Source organism: Ursus americanus, chromosome 31 (genome assembly GCF_024610735.1).
Source record: "Ursus americanus isolate L20-20 chromosome 31, mUrsAme1.1.p, whole genome shotgun sequence".
NCBI lineage: Eukaryota > Metazoa > Chordata > Mammalia > Carnivora > Ursidae > Ursus > Ursus americanus.
The window spans coordinates 8,434,232-8,456,350 of NC_142157.1; the positions used below are offsets into that span (position 1 = coordinate 8,434,232).

A 22,119-nucleotide genomic window follows, 5' to 3' on the forward strand; every position below is an offset into this window, starting at 1 on the left:
TCTGGTTTTACTTATTTGAGCCCTCTCTCTTTCCTTCTTGGTGAGTCTAGCTAATGGCTTGTTGATTTTATTAATCTTTTTAAGGAACCAGCTCTTAGTTCATTGATCTTTTCTACTGTCTTTTCAGTGTCTATTTCATTTATTTCTGCTCTCATTTTCATTCTTCTTTCTGAGACTGTATTTAGTTGAAGCATGTTGATAATTGCTTGTCAAAAGATTTTTATCATGGCTGCAATCCATGAGGATCCATGTCAGGTAATTCTAACATCTGTATCACTTCAGTGTTGGTGTCTGTTGACTGTCTTTTCTAATTAAGTTGAAGTTTTTCTGGTTCTGGGTGTGACAAATGATTTTTGAATGAAACTTGGATATTTCAGTTATTACATAAAGAAAGACACTAAATCTTATTTAAATCTTCTATTTTAGCAGGACTTCTGTGTGAAAGAAGGCATTGTCCCATTACTGGCAGGTCTTAAGGTTTTTGTGGGTTGGCTTCTCTAGCACCCAGTCTGATCTATGAGAGATGTATAAGAAGGTACATAAGCTAGAAGAAAACCAGGGAACTCACTGCAGTATTGTTCCTTTGTTCCTCAGGTCCCTAAGCCTGTCTGTCTCCTTCTATCTACCTTTTAGACTCTTCTGTTTTTTTTTATATATAATTTGAGATTTTGGCTGTGCTTAATAGGAGGAATAAAGAAAAGTGCATCTATTCCATCTTTCTAGAAGAGGAAGTCTCTATAGTTGTTTTTTCTTTTTTAAACAACTGATAAAGAATTTTGTGATTATCTTATATTACTTCTTCCTGGATGCCTCATGTAAGGCCACAAAAACTCCTTAATCTCTATCCATATTTTACATAAGAAATGTTTCTTAAGAAAGAAAAGTGACACACAGATGGAATTTCCAGTAGCTCACATTTTAAAAGTATATTTACAAAGAATAGAAAGAACGTCATATAGCCAAGGATAAATATATGAGTTAAGACAATGCAATGCCTAAACAGTGCTAAGAAGATAAAAAATGTAAAAAACATGAAGCTTTCAAAGTGCTAGGGAAAGCAAAGAGGGGAAAACAATTTTCTTTAAAATTGATGGTATAATTAATGAAGATTAAAATAAAAAAGGAAAACATCTTCATTCACTCACTCATTTGTAGGAGTTTATTTAGGCATATAATATTAAGCATTAGTGGTAAAAGAGATCAATAAGATAGAATCATTGCCCTCGATAAATTTTTAGTGATACAGAGTGAGCAATCACAATACAATATGCAAAATCTATAATCAATTGTGGAAAGCTAATTTACTATGTCTATGGAGGTTAAGCAATGGTTTACAGAGGAGGTGACAGAAAAGGAAGAGAAGTAAATGCTAGGAAGATGGAATAGGATATACAAAGGTTAAAGAGATGAATGAGTATGGACAAAGGGAGTGGTGCAGAACCAAGTTTGGAAAGACAATGCATAGCTGTCATGCTAAAGAATTTACACTCAAATCCTGTGGGAAACCAGGAACTACAAGAATTAGTTTTGTTTTCTCTTCCAGAAACTGTAAGTTCAGGAAGCAAAAGAAAATCAAAGCTCAGGATAGATAAATCATTAAACAGAAGCACTTGGATCTCCTGGCTCATATAAAATATCTTTAGAAAATATAAAAGCACTTGAAAATAAATAACTGACCTGGTTATGATCTTTAAGGAACGGTGAAGATTAGGATAGATGAACAAATGTCATTTAATTTGCACCTTCTACCTCTGATTTCCTTTTGTAAACTACAGATCAGAGATTTTGATTTATATCCTACAAATGTCTTCTAGAATAGATCATAAAGGTTTTGTGTCTGTGTGTGTGTTTTAAAAAAAACCACATTGATCGTGAGCATCCAGGATGCATTCACTGAAAGTCAAACTGGCCTCATATCCATTTTTTTGTTTGTTTGTTTATTTAACAGAGAGAGAGACAGCCAGCGAGAGAGGGAACACAAGCAGGGGGAGTGGGAGAGGAAGAAGCAGGCTCCCAGCGGAAGAGCCTGACATGGGGCTCGATCCCAGAACTCCGGGATCACGCCCTGAGCCGAAGGCAGACGCCTAACGACTGAGCCACTCAGGCGCCCCTCTTATATCCATTTTTGACAGCACATGTTCTCAATATATTTATTTCTGAACATATAGATGGATTAAAAGTAATTGAATAAATGTATTCAAAAGTGGTGATTTATAGAATGATGACAATAGAAGAAAGCTAGTGCCATGCCACCAGGTCTGTTCTTGGCCTGAATCACCACGTTTCTGGATGACAAGAAGGACATGGACATGACAAATGACAGAATCAGAATAAAAAACAGATAAAGGGACTGGTTCCAACAAGATTAAGAGTAATAAATGTTTCATAATTAGATCCCCTCCAAACATAACCATCAAATGGAGGAAACCATGAAATCATCTTAAGCTCCTCTTTTTTTTGCAATCCTGACCAAGTCCATCAATAAGTCCTACTGATTCCTACTTTCAAAATATAACTGGAATTTGCTATCTTCTCACTATCTTTATTGCTATCTTCCTAATTCAAACTGCCACCTTAGATTGTGGTAAAAACCTCCTTATTGGTCTTCCTGCCCTTACCCTTGCCTTCTATAGTTTATTCTCAAAACAGCAGCCAGAGTCATACTTCCAAAATAAAAATCAAATTATACTATTACTCTATTCAAATTCTTCTAATGTCTCCACATTTCAGTAAAAGTATTCCCAGGATATATCAGTTGGTCCGACTCTTGATTTTGGCTCAGGTCATGATCTCAGGGTCATGGGGTTGAGCCCCTCGTTGGGCTCCCAGCTTCGTGGGGAGTCTGCTTGGGATTCTCTCTCTCCCTCCCTCTCTGCTCTTCTCCCTGCTCATGTTCTTTCTCTCTCTCTAAAAATAAATAAACAAAATCTTTTGAAGAAAAAGTATTCCCAACAGTTTTTAAGACCTTTAAATGTTCTGGCATTCCATTAATCCGCTGGCTTCTTTTCTACTAATCTTTTCCTCCTTCACTTTGCTTATGAAACTCCTGGCTTTTTCCTGACATGCTAGATTAAATATGGTAGTGAAGTCCTGAGAATAGATTGAATTGTTGAATCATTATATTGTACACCTGAAAGTAATGTAATACTGTATGTTAATTATACTTGAATACAAAAAGAAAAAAAACAACAAAAAATAAGTTTATGAAATTAGTAGGAAAAAAAATCAAAGTGATGGCTTGTGGCCCACTGATATGAAGTTGATGAGAAGGGTACTTTACCACTGTGTTGTTCTTTCCAAATTCCCACTCATATAATCATGAGAATAGTATCAGATAAACCTAAACCACAAACTCCTCACCAGTACTCCTCAAAACTGTCAAGGACACGAGAAACAACAAAAGGCTAGTCTCCTGAAACTGAGGAGACATAACTAAATGCTATGCAGTAGGCTGGAGTGGATCCTGAACAAAGAGGATGTTAATGGAAAAACTAGTGAAATCCAAATAAAGTCTGGAGTTGAGGTTAAAAAAAAATGAGTTTTCTAATGCATGAACAAAATTTATATCTCCACTTATTGAGAAATTTGCTAATACCTCTAATAAGAGTTTATGATTTTTTCATGTGGTTTTATACATCTATTCTCTTTTATAGCTCTTACTGATGTATAAAAGTGACTTTGAATTCAGTATATTGTTTTTATCCAAAAACTTGCCAAATTCCCTTATTAGTTCTAATAATTTAGTTGGATTCCTTTTTATATACAGTTATATCATCTGTCAATAATGAGAGTTTTGTTTTTTTTTTCTTTCTACTCCCTATATTTATTGATTTATTTTCTTGTCTTATTACACTGGGTAGCAATTCTAATAAAAGACTGATGAAAAGTGGTGATAGCAGAAATCATTACCTTGTTCTTGATTGCAAAATAATGTTTTCAACATTTTGTCATTAAGTATAATGTGATAGATTTTAAAGAAATATACTTTATTAGAACAAGGAAGTACCCTCTATTCCTAGGTTTCTGGTTTTTATACTGTTCATATGTACTAAATTTTACTTAACGTTTTCCTGTCTGTTGAGATGAATAATTTGATTGTTCTCATTCAGTACAGTAAAGTGGTATTTTTGAATTAGTTTAAGTGTTATTCTGACCTTGCATTCCACATATGTACATACATATATTTTGTATAACTAATATTTTACTATTTTCCTCACTTACTGAGTGAGTATCAAGGTTACGGTAGCCTCATTTGAAGAGTTGTAGAATCTTCCCTCCTACACTAGGCTTTGGAAGAGTTGTCTAAAACTGGAATTATTTGTCCCTTGAATGCTTAGAAAAATTTACCAGGGATGCCATCTAGGCTAGAGTTTTCTTTGTAGGAGAGGAAAAACATAAATTTTATAATACATACATATATGATACATACATACATATATATATGTATATACAAACATATGTGTGTTTATATATGTATATACATCTATATGCATATACAAACGCACACACATACAGATATATAAATTATCATACAGAAAATTTTATTGTTTTCTCTTTTGGTGTATGGTTCTTTGAATTGTAACACATGTATAGATTCATGTAACCACCACCAAAATCAGGATACAGAACAGTTCCCATCACCCCCCAAAACTCCCTAATGCTATCGCTTTAGAGTCAGTCTCTCTCCAGCTCCAGCCCCTGGAAACCACTGATTTGTTACCCAGTGTATACTCTGTCTTTTTGAAAATGTCATATATATGGATGGAATCATATAATATGTAACCTTTTGAGACTGGCTTTTTTCCCTCAGTATAATGACTCTGAGATTCATCCAACTTGTTGCTTATATTAATAGTTTGTTCATTTTTACTGCTAAGTAGTAGACCACTATATGGATGTACTACAGTTTCCTTATCCTTTCACCTGTCGAAGGACAATGGGTTATTTCCAGTTTTTGGCAATTATGAACAGAGCCTCTTTAAGCGTTAGTGTACAAGTTTTTGGGTAAACCTAAGTTTTGATTTTCCTAGAAAAAATACCCAGGAGTGGGACTATTGGGTCATATAGTTAAGTTTATATTTAATTTTATGATAAACTACCAAACTGTTTTCCAGAGTGACATATCATGTAAAATGAGCAATGTACAAGAGTTTCAGTTGTTCCATACCTTCACTACCTCTTTATGGGAATATTTTTTTACCATCCTTTCAATTTCTTTAGAGGTTTTAGAACTATTCATGTTTTCCAATTATTCCCCAGCCAATTTTGGTTAAGAATTTCTAGTATCTTGTCCATAGTTTCAAATTTATTGGAATGCAGTTGTTCACAATACTTACTTTTACCTTGTCAATGTCTATAGTATCTTAGTTATGTCCTCTAGCATTCTTTTTTTTTTTAAGATTTTATTTATTTATTTATTTGTCAGAGAGAGATAAAGAAAGAGAGTGCAAAAGCAGGGGGAGCAGTAGGCAGAGGGAGAAGCAGCGCCCCCATTGAGCAAGGAGTCTGATACATAACTTGATCCCAGGACCCTGGGGTCATGACCTGAGCCGAAGGCAGAGGCTTAACCAACTGAGCCACCCAGGCGTCCCATCCTCTTTCATTCTTGATTTTGGCTATTTATATATTTTCTCTCTCTTTTTTTCTTGGTCAATCTTGTCAAAAGTTTGTCAATAGTTTTCAAAGACCAGAGTTTTGCCTATGTTGACCTTTTGTATTGTAGGTTTATTTTCAATTTTATATTACTTTTTTTGTTTTTACTTTCAAAAATTTCAGTTTGCTGTTCTTTTTCTGAGTTCTTAAAATAGATGGTTAGCTCATTAACTTTTAGCCAGAACCTTTACTAAAATATGTACTCAAGGTTCTAAATTTCCTTCTAAAAACTGCTTTTTATAAATATTCCATATAGTTGAAAAATATTTTGTGATTACTATATACAACTCTTATACACCTTAGGCATACATCCTCACTGGTTTTGTGTGATTATTCCACCAATAACTAACTGAGGTGTATTAAATCTTCCACAATGACTAGATTTGTATTTCTCTCCTTGTAGATTGCCTATTTTTCTTTCTATATTTTTGAAGTCTTGTTATTAGGTACAAACACACTTAAAATAGTATTTTATTAGGGAATTTAATCTTTCATTATTATAAAGTGTTCCTATTATCTATAATAATGCTTTTAAGGCTTAAAATTTGATATTATCTGAAATTAACTTAGTCACATTCATTTTTTAAAGTATTTTCATAGGAAATACTATGTATCTATGGTATCTATTTGTTCCATCTATTTGTAATTTTCTCTGTTCTTACATCTTAGATCTTCTATCAAGGATCTCTTTCCTCCTGCCTAAAATACATTCTTTAAAATTCGCTTTTGTAATAAGGGTCTACTGACAATAAATTTTCTACTTTCAAACTTGCCTGAAATCATTACCTTATTTCACCTCCTTTCTTAAGAGATATTTTTGCTTAGTACAGAAGTCTGTATTGGTAGGCATTTTTTACTGTCTGGCTTCCACTGTGGTTACTGAAAATTCAGCTGTCAGTCTAACTGCCGCTTTCTCAAACACAATCTCACTTTTCTGAATTTACTTTTAAGAGTTTTTTCTTGGGTTTTGGATGTTCTGCAATTTCACCATAATGTCAGTGGGGGTAGATTTATTTATACTTCTTGAGATATGTTGGTTTTCTTGAGTCTGGTCTGGTGTCCTTCGTCAATTCTGAAAAAATCGCAGCCATTATCTCTTCAAATATTGCTGCTTCCCTATTCTCTCTTCTCCTAGAATTAAGACATATATTGGACCTTCTCATTATATCCTTCATGTTTTTTATCCTGTTTTTTCTTTCTATCTCTGTCTTCTGAGTTGTATTGAGTATAATTTCTCCATCTTCCAATTCTTTAATTCTTTATCCAATTCTGTTTACTTTGTTATTAAAATCCATCTTTTAATCTGAATTTCTATTATTCTAATTTTTCATTTTTAGAAGTTCCATTTGGTTTTTCTTAAAATCTGTTGGTTATATTTTATTCTCTCAGAGCAGGTAATTGCAAATTTGTCCATTTTTCTTGAAAAATGACAGTCATTTTATAATCTGTATCTGAGAACTCTACTAATTAAAGTCTTTACAGGTGAGTTTCTGCTTCCTTTTGTTTCTGGTAATTGTCACTAATGTTGCCCTCTTCCTACTAATTTATTTGGGAGATTTCTGTAGCACAGGATAAAGGTATGTTCCTCCAAAAGATTTGGATTTACTTCTTCTTGGTGCCTATGAGTATCAGCAGCAATTCTACTTTAAACTCAGTTATGGCTTGAGATTTATCAGGCCATATAGTAATGTGAATTTAAATTGTAAATCAATGCGAGACAGCTGGTAGACAGTTCTCCATTTTCCCAATCCCTAGCCACGGCAATGTTGTTTGCTAACTCCTGAGGATGGTAGGGATGCTAGAGGGTTTGCTTTTAGATCACCATAGTCCATCATATTGTTAAGATGTAATTCATATTAGGGGAGGATCTGCTATTAAGCTTGTAGGTGGTCCTAGGCTTTGTTTCTTCTCAGAGGCCTGAAAAACCATGTCTTATGTTATCCTGGGTAGGTAAATGTCCTTAAGGCCAACGGGTCTTCTACGCTGTGCTCTGCTTACCTCTACGGTATCCTGTCCTCACTTAGATTTTGATCTATTAATGTCTACTCTCTAGTTAGCTCTTTTAAAGCTTTTAAGAAGATTTATTTATTTTTAAATCTGGTATCATTAGTTACTTTCAGTGAGACAGTTCAAATAACTTATCCCAAAATATTTTCAGAAATAGAACCTCTTCGTTGATTTTTCATCTTTCTTTTTCCATTTCCCTCATTCTCCTATCTCCCCTTTTTCCAGAAAAATAATTACCTTCTTGTTTCCATATTAACACTTTGAGGGTTTTAGAGGGGAGAGGGGTGGAGAATGGGTTAGCCCGGTGATGGGTATTAAGGAGGGCATGTACTACATAGAGCACTGGGTGTTATATGCAAACAATGAATCATGGAACACTACATCAAAAACTAATGATGTACTGTATGGTGACTAACACAACACAATAAAAGACAATAACAATAAAAAATTAAAAAAATAAAGTTTAAAAGGGCTGTAAAAAACAAAACAAAACAAAACAACAAACCCACTTTGGATCAACTATACCAATGGATCAATTCTGGCCCCAGACAGGAAATATATATGAAAATCCTGTTCCCAAAAGTTTTGAGCTCAGTATTATAGTTTAACAAGTTAATACCTCTGCTATTAATAAGCTGTGATAATAAATAAGCAATTTAATTTCTCTGGGTTCTACTTTCTAGAAGCCTGTGAATTGTCAGTTCTTACTTCTGTTAGCTTCCATATAATAACAAACCAAATCTTATATTTTCTACCTCCTACATTCTTGTTAAATCTTTCCCTTTTATTCTCATTCCAAGGGCCATTTCTTTAGTCCAAAACTCTCATCATTAGCCGCATTTTCATAGCCTCCTTACTGAAGGTGCTACCTGTCTCTACACTCTCTTCCTTCAAAATTCATTTTCCATATTGCTACCAGACTTATTTCTAAAGTATGTATCAATGATGTTCTCATAGCTTCTAAGGTAAAAGTTCAAATTCCTTGACTTAGCACACAGTGCCCTTCATAATCTTTTCCTTGTTTACTTCTCTGATCTCATTTTCTGTAAACTACTTCTTCAAACGTCTATGGCTTCGTGAGTATTGTTTCTTCTGTTGGAAACACCTTCTTTTACTTCTCCTTTCCCTAATTAACCTCTTCTGGTCCTTCATAAATCAAGCCCAGCACTGTTTTACTCAGAAATTCTTTTAAGGACTTCTCTTCCTCTCTCTGATTTGGATTTTCCTGCTTAATGTTTCCACAGAACTCTAAATTTGGGGCGCCTGGGTGGCACAGCGGTTAAGCATCTGCCTTCGGCTCAGGGTGTGATCCTGGCGTTCTGGGATCGAGCCCCACATCAGGCTCCTCCGCTATGAGCCTGCTTCTTCCTTTCCCACTCCCCCTGCTTGTGTTCACTCTCTCGCTGGCTGTCTCTGTCTCTGTTGAATAAATAAATAAAATCTTTAAAAAAAAAAAAAGAACTCTAAATTTACACCTACATCGAACTGTAATGAATTGTGACGTATTTATCCTCTTCACTCACTAAACTATAAGCACTTTTCATATAGAGACAGTCTTATTCAAGTTTGCAACTCCATTCCTGCAGAATTTGCTCAATGGACCAGTGAACAAGGTTATAAAATGAGGGGGCAGTTACATGATTTTGAAAGTTTTTTATTAGCTATAAATCTGTCTTATTGTAGAAATCTTTAGTGCTATACTGTGCCTATTATTTGATCCACACTTTATCTAAGCCTCCACATTTTCATATCTCGATTCTCTGATCTGCAAACCGGACTCATTTCCCCAGACTGCCTAAACTGCGTTTTGATATCTTATTTAGACGACCTCCCCAAATTTAAGCTTTTGCTGGGAAGGCTTCGCCTTTCACTGACTTTGAATGTGATCACTTATTGCCCAGGCTCCTCTTTGCCTTTGCTGATGCCCCTATTCCTGATCCCCAATCCCTCTAATTCACAATACCTTCTTTCTTCACATTCTTGTTTTATACCACTGTTGTCTAAATCCTGGCAAGAAAAGCTAAATAATTTACTTAGTTTTATTAGGAAAAGCACAGAGGAGGAATTTTCAATCTAGAAGAAAAGACTATATAGTCCAATTTCTTCATTTGACAAATGAGGAAGAATTTTAAATATTCAATGTAAGTAAGTAGAGAGACTCTCTCTTCTAGAGAGACTTTTACTAATCCTTCCACTCGACCATGCTTGAGATAAGTAAAAGTAAAAATATTACTTGAGTGAAAATTTACAGCATTCTGATATATATGGGAGAAGGGAGGGAAGGGGAGAGGATGAGGAGAGGGAGGAGGAAGAAGCTTTCAAACACTAAAAATACTACTGTGATTTATCTGTTTTGAGGATTTGTGTTGAGTTGTGTTATAATTTTACTGTACCAAAATATAACCCGTAGATTTCTAAGTAGATTCCTCATTAGAAGTCATAATATGAAATTAAAGGTAGGTCAACTGTATCAACAGTATATGGAAAGCTTGATTCTGGTTAAAAAAAACCCACTAAAATTCAATATATTATAGGCATTGTACAAATAATTAGAATAACTATTATTCTGTTTCACAATCTACTTTTTCATTAAGTGGGATACCTTCGATTGATTAATAGACAAATTCACAGATCATTTCAAACTTCATCAAATTTATCTTTTCAGTTAATATACATATTTTTAAAGAATCAAGACAGTAGAATATTACAGAAAAATTAAACTTACCATCATCCTCCCAGCAGCTCTTAGCACTGCCTTCTCTTTCACTGCCCCCCGGTAACACTGTCTGGTCTGTTGGCAAGTCATCTTCTGGCACACCACCTTCACAATCTGCTGCATCTGTAATACTTTCTTCTTCCACGATATGGAGTTTGTCTTCATCATCTGAATCTGAATTTGTTTCTACCACAGTATTATAATTTGTAACTGTAATACAAACAAGAAACAAATAATCAAAACCAACTAGTGTAAAAATCAGTTTTACTTTAAAACGGACTGAGTACGAGTGCTCTATAAATAGTAACTCATTACCTTATAGCAATCTTATGAAGTAGAGTGAGTATCTACCATCTACTACTCATAACTCTGAAACCAGAAATGGAAACCAAGACATAGGAAGGTAAGTAACTTGGCCAGGATCATATAACTAAGAAGTACGAGGGCCAGGATTTGAACCCTAGCAGTCTGGTTCTATATTCTGTGCTCTTAAATACTACATTAAATATCCTCTCCAGTCATAATGAGTTTATACTATATGATACTTCTTATGCACAGTTAGGGCCTCAAATCTTAAGGCATTACAATTAAGAAAAGAATTAATCTCGCCTAATAAGACAACAAAACCTCATCGAATTTACCATAAGAAAGATATTTTCAAGATACAAATTGGGTCTGTGTATTTCATATTAATCCCACATTGAATTTAGAAAGAATCTATCAAATCAATTCAGCCAAACTTCTATATAAGTAAGGCAAGATTTAAGTAATGTTTGTATGTAAATCTGTAATTTTGGAAAAAATAACTGACATCCAGAAGCTTTCAAATGGGCATCCTTTCTATACTTTTAATGAATTTCAATAAAATTTAATGCCAACATTATGAAGATAAGTAAGTATTTGGAATGACCACAGTTTGCAGAACCATGAGTAATAGCTGAGAATAAAATTCTCTAAAACAAATAATACAGTATAGTCAATATTTTTTCTTCAAAGTCCTTGTAATAATCATTCTACTGGGATAAATTATTTAGTACCTCATTGGGTGTGGTCACTGGAATACCTCTTTTCAATTATTGGCAAGGTGATTCTTATTTGCTAAGCAAAGACTGAAAAGGAGAAAAGGGAACCTGCTTCATTGAGATAACTAAGCAGTAATTACTTTCAGTTATTCTTTCCATTTCTTCCTTAAAATTTCCAACCATTCTTGAAAGAAGGTAATAACCAAATGTTTAAATGATATGCATATATACCCTCTTCCCATATAAATACACACACATGGCTGAGAACAGGAAGAAAGAAATACAATTAGAAGTATGGATGTATATGTCACAATGAGAATGAATAAGCAAAAATCTCCAAAACTGCTTTTATAGACCTTAGGAAGACCCCTCTGTTCAAAAGAGTACTGGAGTTACCCTTTCGCTCACATTAGAAATCCTTCAATATCTTGTGTTGGAAGAAAAAGACCAAGTTTTGTTGTGTCATTAATATTTTAGTGTGAATACATTTTTCCAGATTTTTTCCCAAGAGCAAGCTATTCTTTAATGTTATTATAGAGGTAATAGAGGATTAGCACAAAAAATCAGATAATATAAAACATGTAAAATTAGTAAAAGCCCTCACACCAAATACCGCTTCATTGGCTCACTCTTCAAATTTTAATTTATCTATGCATGAGGTAGGCATGGTACTAATAATTTTATATACCTTATCCTATTTAATTATAATGCAGACCTCAACTTATACATGTATATATCATATTTAATATCATTTCTCTATATAAATGTATTCTACATCTTTAAATACACACATATGGGATCACATTACACGGTTTGCCACCCAGTCTTTTGCCACTTAATAACATATCATAGAAATTTTTCTATTTCAGTATATGTGAAGCTTTCTCATTTTCTTCTCACTGGCTATACATAATTTCATTGTATAGATACAATTTAACCAATAACCTATATTGATAAAATTTATGTTTCCAAGTGTTTTTTAAGCATTAGCAACAAACTTTCTTGTAAATGTATCGTTGGCCATTCCTTAAATACATTTGTCAGGTATACTAGTACAGATGGAAGTGCTGAGTCAAAGGGAAAACTTATTAAAAGTAGTTAGATATGGAAACCTGGGGAATTCTTGTACTCCAGCCACACACAATGAGCAGAGTAAATGGCGCCATTTTAAGTGTGGATAAAGGGAATGATTCTCCAAGGTTGTTCCATAGCTCTCACCATGCTTGGACAGGTATGGATAGTTGAAATTCTGATTATTTTGTGAAGAGAAGGTTTAGTGATTCTTCAGTATCTTGAGTTGGCCACAGTTTTATACTGGTGCTATTCTTGTCTTAATGATGTAAACTGTAGTTCAGTTTTATCACTATCAATTTTGTTAGCCACAGGTTTTCTAACCCTACATTTACATTTAGAGTATTTGGGGCTTAAAAAGTACCCTACTGAATTAGTCTTCAAGACATATACGTATTTTCATTCCAATATTTGCTTGCATGCTTCATAGTTTTTACTAAGTTCATTGTACCTTGAGCTGCACCAGGTTCTTTTTATCCAGAGTTCCTTCACCCTGTTTTATTCTGCCTAGGTCACTGTTGCCCAAAGTAGTCTTCAAGAGTACCTGTCACTTTTTAGGACTCTGGCCTCCAGTATGAGCTGCCATTGTGATATGGAAGATTTTAAGTCAAATACCCAAAACAACAAAGATTGCATATATTTTATAGTTATCTTGGGAATTTTCTCAAAGCATGTTTTGAATAGTGGCATAGAACTTGAAAAATAAAAACACCTACATTTTATTGATTAAGTTGGAAAAAAGACCAATAACTATTTTCCAAGTCTTCTGTCTTCTGCTTCACAGTTACTTAGCTGAGAGGAAAAGCACTGAAAATTGCTTATGTTGATTAGTGTAACTTAGAAAAAAGCCAAGCTTCCTATGTTTCTGGATCTACCCTTTTGTGGCTCCATGGAGCTAATTTAAAAAATAGAGCACCAGTACGAAAAGCATAAATAATAATGCAGGCCCTGATAAATTCTAGTAGCTAATGAAAATGTCCATTATCTTAACTGTTTGCCCATCTATCTCCATGCCTCTATATTTTTAAATCTTTGGCTAAAAAAATATAATGAAAAAGTTTACCTAAAGAGTGATTATCTTTTTTTAGGTGATTGTCACCTAAGACAGGTGATTATCACCTCTTGTTTCTGAGTTTTAATTAAAGAATTTCAAGAAAACAAAGATAAAGGAAAATAGAAAAGGTAAACAGTTTTTAGAATCTTTAAATATAATTTACAATAGACAATATGAATTGAAATTTCTATAGAAAAAATGGTAACATTTCAATGCATCTGTTGTCACTAGAAGGTGCTTAAGGACACAGTGACTTCTTGGTGGTAGTTCTTGTTGGTATTACTTGCTAACATTTAATGACAGATATAACAGTATCTACCGAATAAGGTAGTTGTGAGGATCTAACGATGTAAAAATGTGTTGTGCTTAGATCAGTGTCTGGCACACAGTAAATACTACAGAAATGTCTAGCATTATTATTTTATCATCATCATCCTACTGAATCTTTACAACAATTCCTAAGAAGTTGGTATTGTTTTATCTCCCTTTTACAGACCAAAAATAACCCCCCCCAAAACCAAAACAAAACAAAACTAGAGTAGCTGAGTAACCTGTTTGGGGTTAGTTAGCTATTAAGTTACAGAGCTGAACTCGAATCCTCGTGTGCCTGATTCCACAGCTCACATACTTTACTTATATATAAAGCCTCCTGACTGAAAATTGTTACACTAATGATAAATATTCTTAAACTTGTATTTTTGTGTTTAGCCTATTCTGGGGCTCTGGAATTCCATACTTAACAATATGCTACCAACACATTTTCAAATGGCTAAAAAATTTTAACCATCAGAAGAATCTCATTATAATATAACCAACAGTATATTATAGTCAATAAACCCTTTGAAAGACTTTCACATAACATGTTATTTTTAGCACCTGATTGCATGTAGTACGGTATCAACTGCACTAATTAAACTCCCATGTAAACATCTGTTTCTTAAGTAATGTACAATTATAATAAAGAATTAAATAAATTAGATGAATACAGTTCAAAAAAAAGAGCAACACCATCTCAACTTCAGTCATTAAGATAAGAGCGAGATCATCTAAATGCTTTAGAAATAAGAACCCTGCCAAACTCCGTTTATTATAGCTCTGAATAGCAGGTTAGGCTTCACAGGGGGAAGAGGAGGAAGGAGGGCAGGACGTATTTAACCCGCGGGTCTTTGATTCTTATCAGGTGATAACCACGGCAAGTGCTGATGAAAGCCACAGGCTAAGGTCACATGTCAACATATTTTCAGGCATAAAAAGGCTTTTTTTCTTTTTTTTCCTAGAGGGAGAAGTTCTGCTTATATTATGCCGTTAATACGTGCTTAGCTGTCTCACTCATTCCTATCAAACGCACACACTCATCTGCATGGCAGAAAAGAAAGATAAAATCTCTCTTAGGAAAAGATGTAAGACCGAACCTTACAAAATAACAGACTACTGTACTTCTAACAAATTGCTCCATATCCATCAGATTAACCCAGTGTCATAATTTAAGAAACACCCAGAAAAACATACATTTTGAGTCATGTTCTCAAGAGTAATAGACTAAAGGTCGATTAAGTAATAACATTAGCACTATGCTGAGAACAACACAATATAGGTATGAATGCTATGAAATATGAAGATAATATTTAGAGACACTGAACAAGTATTTCCATTATTCTTTAACATCAGTTGGGACAAAACCATAACAACACCACTTAACATGTTTTTCTTATCCTGAGAAGAGTCCCTGGCACACTGCCTTCCACATAGTAGGTATAGAATTACTTGTTGAATTGGATGTGGGGCCATACTTTTTCTGAGTGAAGATATAAGTCAATATACTTAAGTGTTACTGATGATTCAGGAAAATGACAAAACTATAGTGATAACCAAAGAACTGGTAAATTAGTACACAAAATGAAAAAGAGAGGTCATGTGACAATCTCAAGGGGAGAAAACTTCTGAAAATAATGTTACTCTAGGAAAGAGGAGCTTATGTGTCCATAAATACTATACCCAGGCATACTGTAAATATTTGTTAGTCTGGCCTTCAATCTAACTGATAAATAATATTAATGTATATGTATTTTACTGTATAATAAATGTCATGACACAATATGCATATTTAATATAACATGTAAGTAATATAATATGCAATATGTATATTATGTAATTATAACTTAAGTCTTTTAAAAATAGGCATAATAATGATTTTAGAGTGCTCCAAGCATGATGAACATGTTAGGTTTATTTATTTATTTGAGAGAGAGAGAGCACACGTGTGTGCATGTGCACAAGGTAGGGGGGGAGGAGGAGGGAGGGGTAGAGGGGGCAGATTCTCTGCTGAGCATGAGGGGAGCATGCAGAGCCTGACATGGGGCTGGATCTCACAACCCATGAGATCGTGACCTAAGTCGAAATCACCAGTCAGTTGCTTAACTGACTGAGCCACCCAGGCACCCCTGAACCTAATGTTAGGTTTAAATAAATATTAACAGTTCAGCAAATCTAGGAGAAAGTTTTTAAATCTCTCTCTCTCTAGGTAAAACCTTTTTTAATCTAGGGTGCCTATTAAATTGAACAATAATCACAGACTGTTTTTACATTTTCTTTTTTTTGTTTGTTTTTGAATTTTTTAAAATATTTTTTTATTATGTTATGTTAGTCACCATACAATATATCCTTAGTTTTTGATCCAGTGTTCCATGATTCACTATTTGTGTATAACACCCAGTGCACCATGCAATATGTGCCCTCCTTAATACCCATCACCGGCCTATCCCAATCCCCCACTCCCCTCCCCTCTGAAGCCCTCAGTTTGTTTCCCAGAGTCCATAGTCTCTCATGGTTCATCCCCCTTCTCTTTACCCCCTTCATTCTTCCCTTCCTTCTCCAACCGATCTTCCTATTTCTTATGCTAAGTGAAATAAGTCAAGCAGAGAAAGACAATTATCATATGGGTTCACTCATTTATGTTTTTACATTTTCAAAATAATTTTAAAAACATAACTCCAATGCAAGTCAGTGATTCTTTTTTTTTCTTTTAAAGATTTTATTTATTTGACACACAGAGAGAGAAATAGGGAGAGAGAGAGAGTGCACAAGCAGGGGGAGCGGCAGGCAGAGGGAGAAGCAGGATTCCCACTGGGCAAGGAGCCTGACATGGGGCTCGATCCCAGGACCCCAGGATCATGACCTGAGCCAAAGGCAGATGCTTAACCGACTGAGCCACCCTAGTACCCCAAAAGTCAGTGATTCTGACATTTACCCCTGCAAAGTGTTGGTGGTTTTCAGTGCCTTCAGATACAAGCTATTCTTAGAATGATAACTGAGAGGCGAAGGCAGGGGAGAGGGTTGCCATCATGTACAGAATCCTAGTCCTTATTTTCTCCCCTCTCTCATTACACAATCATTACTAAGTTTCTCTGGTTGTTCTCTCAGGTTTTATTCTGCCCTCTTTCCCATTCTCCACAGGTCCTCTGTCTCTATACCCCAACAAGAATCATCCCAAGTTACCTCTCCTTTCCCTGACTTATCAAAGCTCCCACTCATTCAGAGAGCTAATTTCAGCCAGTGTTAAGTACAACTCACAAAGAGATAGATGAAACAGTTAAATAGCAAAGTTCTTTAGCAGATAAACTAAAATCAGTCCCAGGGACAGGTGGTTCTCTTGTGTGTGTGAGGAAAGTATCTAGACTAAAATAATTCACATGAAATTATCAATAAGTGATATTTCCTTCATGGGAAAATACGCATGCATAAAAAGGAAGCTTTTTAATTTATAGGACTTGTTACTTGTTACAGGCAGGATGACAAAATCAAGTGAAGTGTGAAGACTGAATTAAAAATACAAATGCAGAAATTATTGAGTCAAAAAATAGAGAAGAATATAGAAAAAATATAATTGATAAATCAATCCAAAAGCCACATCTTTGAAGAATCAATAAAGTAGATAAATTGCTAGCCCACCTAATCCTAAAAATTGAGAGGCACAAGTATATTCAAGATTAATGCAAACAGAGAAGTAATTATGCTATAAAAGAATTTGAGACTTATTTTAGAAATATTTTGTACAAATCTAAGCAAATAAATTTAAAAATTTGGATGAAATAACTTGCTAGGAAAATATTAATGTGATTATAACTACATGTATTATTTTACAGAATTTATAAAATTATACAAGAGATGGCAAATGTAGACAGACCATACAATAAATTTAGGAAGACATCAAAGAGTTAACCACCCAAAAATTGCCAGGTGTTTTCCCAGGTGAACGTCTTCAGATCTTCAAAGGACTGATAATTCAGTTGCTTTTTCAAGAGAGGAAAATGTAAAGAGCTTAAATTCTTTCTACGAAGCCAGCTTTCTAACAGACAACTAAAATCTGAGAGCACACTTCTAAGCATGTGCACATGCACACACACACTCATAAACTCAGTCTCACTGATGTAAAAATGTTAAATAAAATATTAAATCTAGTGGTACATCAGAAGTTAAATAAAGCAAGCATTATTCAATATTAGGAAATATGTAAGTCCACCATCTTAACATAGTAAAGGAGAAACAATAGAACTTTTATAGACCATGAAAGGCATCTGATAAAATTCACTATTCCTTGCTAATAATTTTTCATAAAAATATTACTGAAGTCAATATTATGACAAATGACTATGTATCAGAGGCATTTATAAGATAAAGATGTTTATTGTCATCATTACTGACACCATTTAAAAAGAATAAGCTAAATTTTAAAAACAACAAAAGAAAAAACACAAATAATGGAAAAGAGAATGCAAAATTATTATTTGCAAGGGATATATTGATGTTTCTGGAAAAATCAAGAAAAATCACTGCAAAAAACTAATAGCAATTAGAAATCTGGTAAATGACTAGTTACAAATTTAATAGAAAAATCAATAGCTATCTAATAAACCAACAATAACCTGCTAAAAACATAACAGAAGAAAAACTCAACTAAATCTCTATCTATCAACTCTATCTATCAAAAGATAACCCACGAAAGAAAAAAAAAAAGAACCAAGGAGGACCTATAAAAGAAAATTTTAACATTCTAGTGAGGGTTATAAAAATTCAAAGGGATACACGCACCCTGCTGTTTATAGCAGCATTATCTGCAATAGCCAATTATGGAAATAGCCCAAATGTCCACTGACTGATAAATGGATAAAGAAGATGTGTGTGTATACATATATACTTACACACACACACACACACACACACACACATACACACACTGGAAGATTACTTGGCCATAAAAAGGATGAAATCTTGCCATTGGCAATGATGTGCATGGAGCTAGACAGTATTACGCTAAGGGACATAAGTCAGAGACAAGAGAAGTATCATATGATTTCACTCCTATGTAGAATTTAAGAAACAAAACAAACAAGCAAAGGGGAAAAAAAGAGGCAAACCAAGAAACAGACTCTTAATTATAGAGAAAAATGTGATGGTTACTAGAGGGGAGGGGGTAGGAGGATGGGTGACATAGGTGATGGGGAATAATGAGTGCACTTGCTGTGATAAGCACCGGTGCTGTGTGGAAGTGTTGAATCACTATATTGTACACCTGAAACTAATATTACACTGTATGTTAACTAGCTGGAATTTAAATAAAAACAAAAAAAGAAGATTTGAATAAATGAAAAGACATACCTTGTATTTGGATAGAATGGTTTCATATTGTAAAGATGTCAATTCTACCTAAAATAATCTATAAATTCAATACAATTCTGATCCAAATATTAACATGGTATTTTAAATTTTAAATCTAAGTGATTTAGGCCAAATGATTCTAACATTTACAAGGAGAGGTAGGAACACAATCTCTGGAATGAGGCTGCCTGGTTCAAACCATAGCTTCACCATTAACTATCCATGTCACCTTGGGCATGTTTCTTAATCTTCTCATGCCTCAGTTTCCTCATTTCTAAGGTGGGAATAATAACTGTATGTCCCTAATAGGATTGTCACAGTGATAAGTACTAGAAGAAAATGTAGGCAAATAGTTTTACAGTCTTGGAATAAGTAAGGCTGTTATAAGCATGATATAAAACCCATGACTGTACACAGAAAAAAATTCAAGTCAAAACACAAACGACAAACTGTAAAAAATATCTGCAATACATGTTATTAAAGATTTATTATACAGAGAATTCTTAAATATCCATGGGAAAAAATGAACCATCCAGTAAGAATATACAAAGAAAATCCACACACACAAATAAGAATGGACAGTAAACATGTAATAATTAAAGAAATACCTACTTTAATCCATTACCATTATAGTCACTCTTTGCATACACTGTTAACTCTCCTGCCTTTGTCTAATCTAAAAACCCTATCCTGGCTAAATCCCTATTTTGATTAAGGCTACAGAATTCCAAATTCTATACCTCAGGCCCTTTTACCGCAAACTTCTTGAAAAGCTTTTTTTCCTATTCTCTCTTAAACCCTCTCTGGTCACAAAACTGTTCTCGTCATGATTATGAAGGACCTTTATATTGTTAAAGGCAATGACAATGATCAATCCTCGTTTCATCTGACCTACTAGCAGCATCTGATATAAAATCTCTCCTTTTCAAACCAATCTCTTCTCTTGACTCCCTTGATTTCCCTAACTCACTGACTGCTGCCTTTCCATTTCTTTCCTCCACCTCCTGGACTTCAATTGTCTCATGGCTCTAAATACCATTTGAGGACTCCCTGCTTTATATCCCAGCCCAAACTTCTCTGCACCCCAAACCCAATTGCCTCGACATCTCCACTTGAATGTCTAGGCAAACACGCCATATCCAAAACCCAACTCTTGATCCTCTCAGTTTCCTCCATTTCAGTCAATGGCTCTTCTACTCTTCCAGTTGCTCAGGCTAAAATTCTTGGTGTCAGTTTTGACTTCTTTCTCCAACCCCACCCCCTCATAACGCACATCTAATCTAGAGAGAAATACCTTAAAATTTGGCAACTGACCCCCTTACCACTAACTCCCCCCCCCCACCACCTCCCTGTTCTAAGCCACCATCTCTCACCTAGAGTGTTGCTACTGGCTCCCATCAGGTCTCCTTGCCTCCACTTGTGTCTTCTTATAGAGTGTTATCAACACAGCAGCCAACACAATCCTTATAGAGCATTAAAGAAACTGTTATTCCTCTACTGAAACCATCTAATGGCATCCCACCTCACTGTGATCCAAAGGCCCTTCAGAACTGGCTCCCATTCATTATCTCTTATCTTCTACTTCATATTTGCTCAATCCATTCCACATACACTGGTCTCTTGTCTCAAAGCTTCTGTATTTCTTGTTGCTCCCCTTGGAATGTTCTTGGAGCATGGCTCAATTTTATCTGCTTAATGAGGTCTTCTGTGAGCACTCCATTTAAATTTATAGACCTCCTTCAACCAAGAGCATACCCCACTATCTCCTGTGATTTATTTCTTCTTAAAATACTTATCACCAACTGCCATAATATTTTATTATTTTTTATTGTCTCCTTTCACTAGAATATAAATTCCATGTAGCCAGGTTTATTTTTGTTTTGTTTTGTTTACTGCGGTGCCCCCTACATTTATAACACTGTCCATTAAGTATTAACTGCTCAATAAATGTTTAATAAATTAGCAAAAAAAAATCTTCATAAATAGGGTACACACAAGAGTTAAGGAAATGAGTACACATTTACATGCTGTTGTGTTAACTTGTTCATCAAAACAAATTTTTATTTTTAATTAATTTTTGTCAAAATTTAAAATGTTTACCTGTTGACCCAGAAATTTCTTGGCATTCACCCTACAAATTAACTTACACATGTATGCAAATACAGATACTTATGTTTATCCGCAAACTTATTTTTAACTACAAAAAGCCTAAATAGACACCCTTTGTACTGATATAGAGAGGAGTCCTCCAAAATAGTTTGATTCCATTCTTGCAGAAAATGAAGATGTAACAATGCATACATGTACCTGAATAATGAATGATAAGGTCTAGAAGAACATACAACTGAAGAAATAAGGTAATGAAAGAATGACTTGTTTTTTCTATTTTGTGCCTTCTATATTCTTTCTTTCTTTATTTTTTTTTTAAAGATTTATTTATTTATTTATTTGACAGAGATAGAGACAGCCAGTGAGAGAGGGAACACAAGCAGGGGGAGTGGGAGAGGAAGAAGCAGGCTCATAGCAGAGGAGCCTGATGTGGGGCTCGATCCCAGAATGCCGGGATCACGCCCTGAGCCGAAGGCAGACGCTTTAACCGCTGTGCCACCCAGGCGCCCCCTTCTATATTCTTTAAATATATGTATTACTTTAAAAAATTTTAGGGGCACCTGGGTGGCTCAGTTGGTTAAGTGACTGCCTTTAGCTCCGGTCATGATCCTGGAATCCTGGGATCAAGCCCTGAGTCAGGCTCCCTGCTCAGCGGGGAGTCTGATTTTCCTTCTGACCCTCTTCCCTCTCCCCTCTCACGCTCTCTCAAATAAATAAATAAATCTTTAAAAAAATTTAAAGATTTCAAACGTGCGAAGAAAAAGTCAGAAATAATATTCAGCATACCATTTGCCAATGGTAAACTTTAGAAAACTGAACTGGGATTGGGGGAA

The 22,119-nt window shown here is 34.6% G+C and overlaps 1 protein-coding gene across 2 annotated transcripts in view; it reads right to left on the reverse strand.

Moving 5' to 3' along the window:
- The window catches only part of ZEB1 (zinc finger E-box binding homeobox 1), a 181,719-nt gene that overhangs the window by 49,071 nt on the left and 110,529 nt on the right, over positions 1 to 22,119 (reverse strand). For both annotated transcript variants that reach the window (XM_045786424.2, XM_045786423.2), the window contains exon 2: positions 10,385 to 10,585. In XM_045786424.2, coding sequence (XP_045642380.1) covers positions 10,385 to 10,585 — 201 coding nt within the window. The remainder of the gene's footprint in view (positions 1 to 10,384; positions 10,586 to 22,119) is intronic.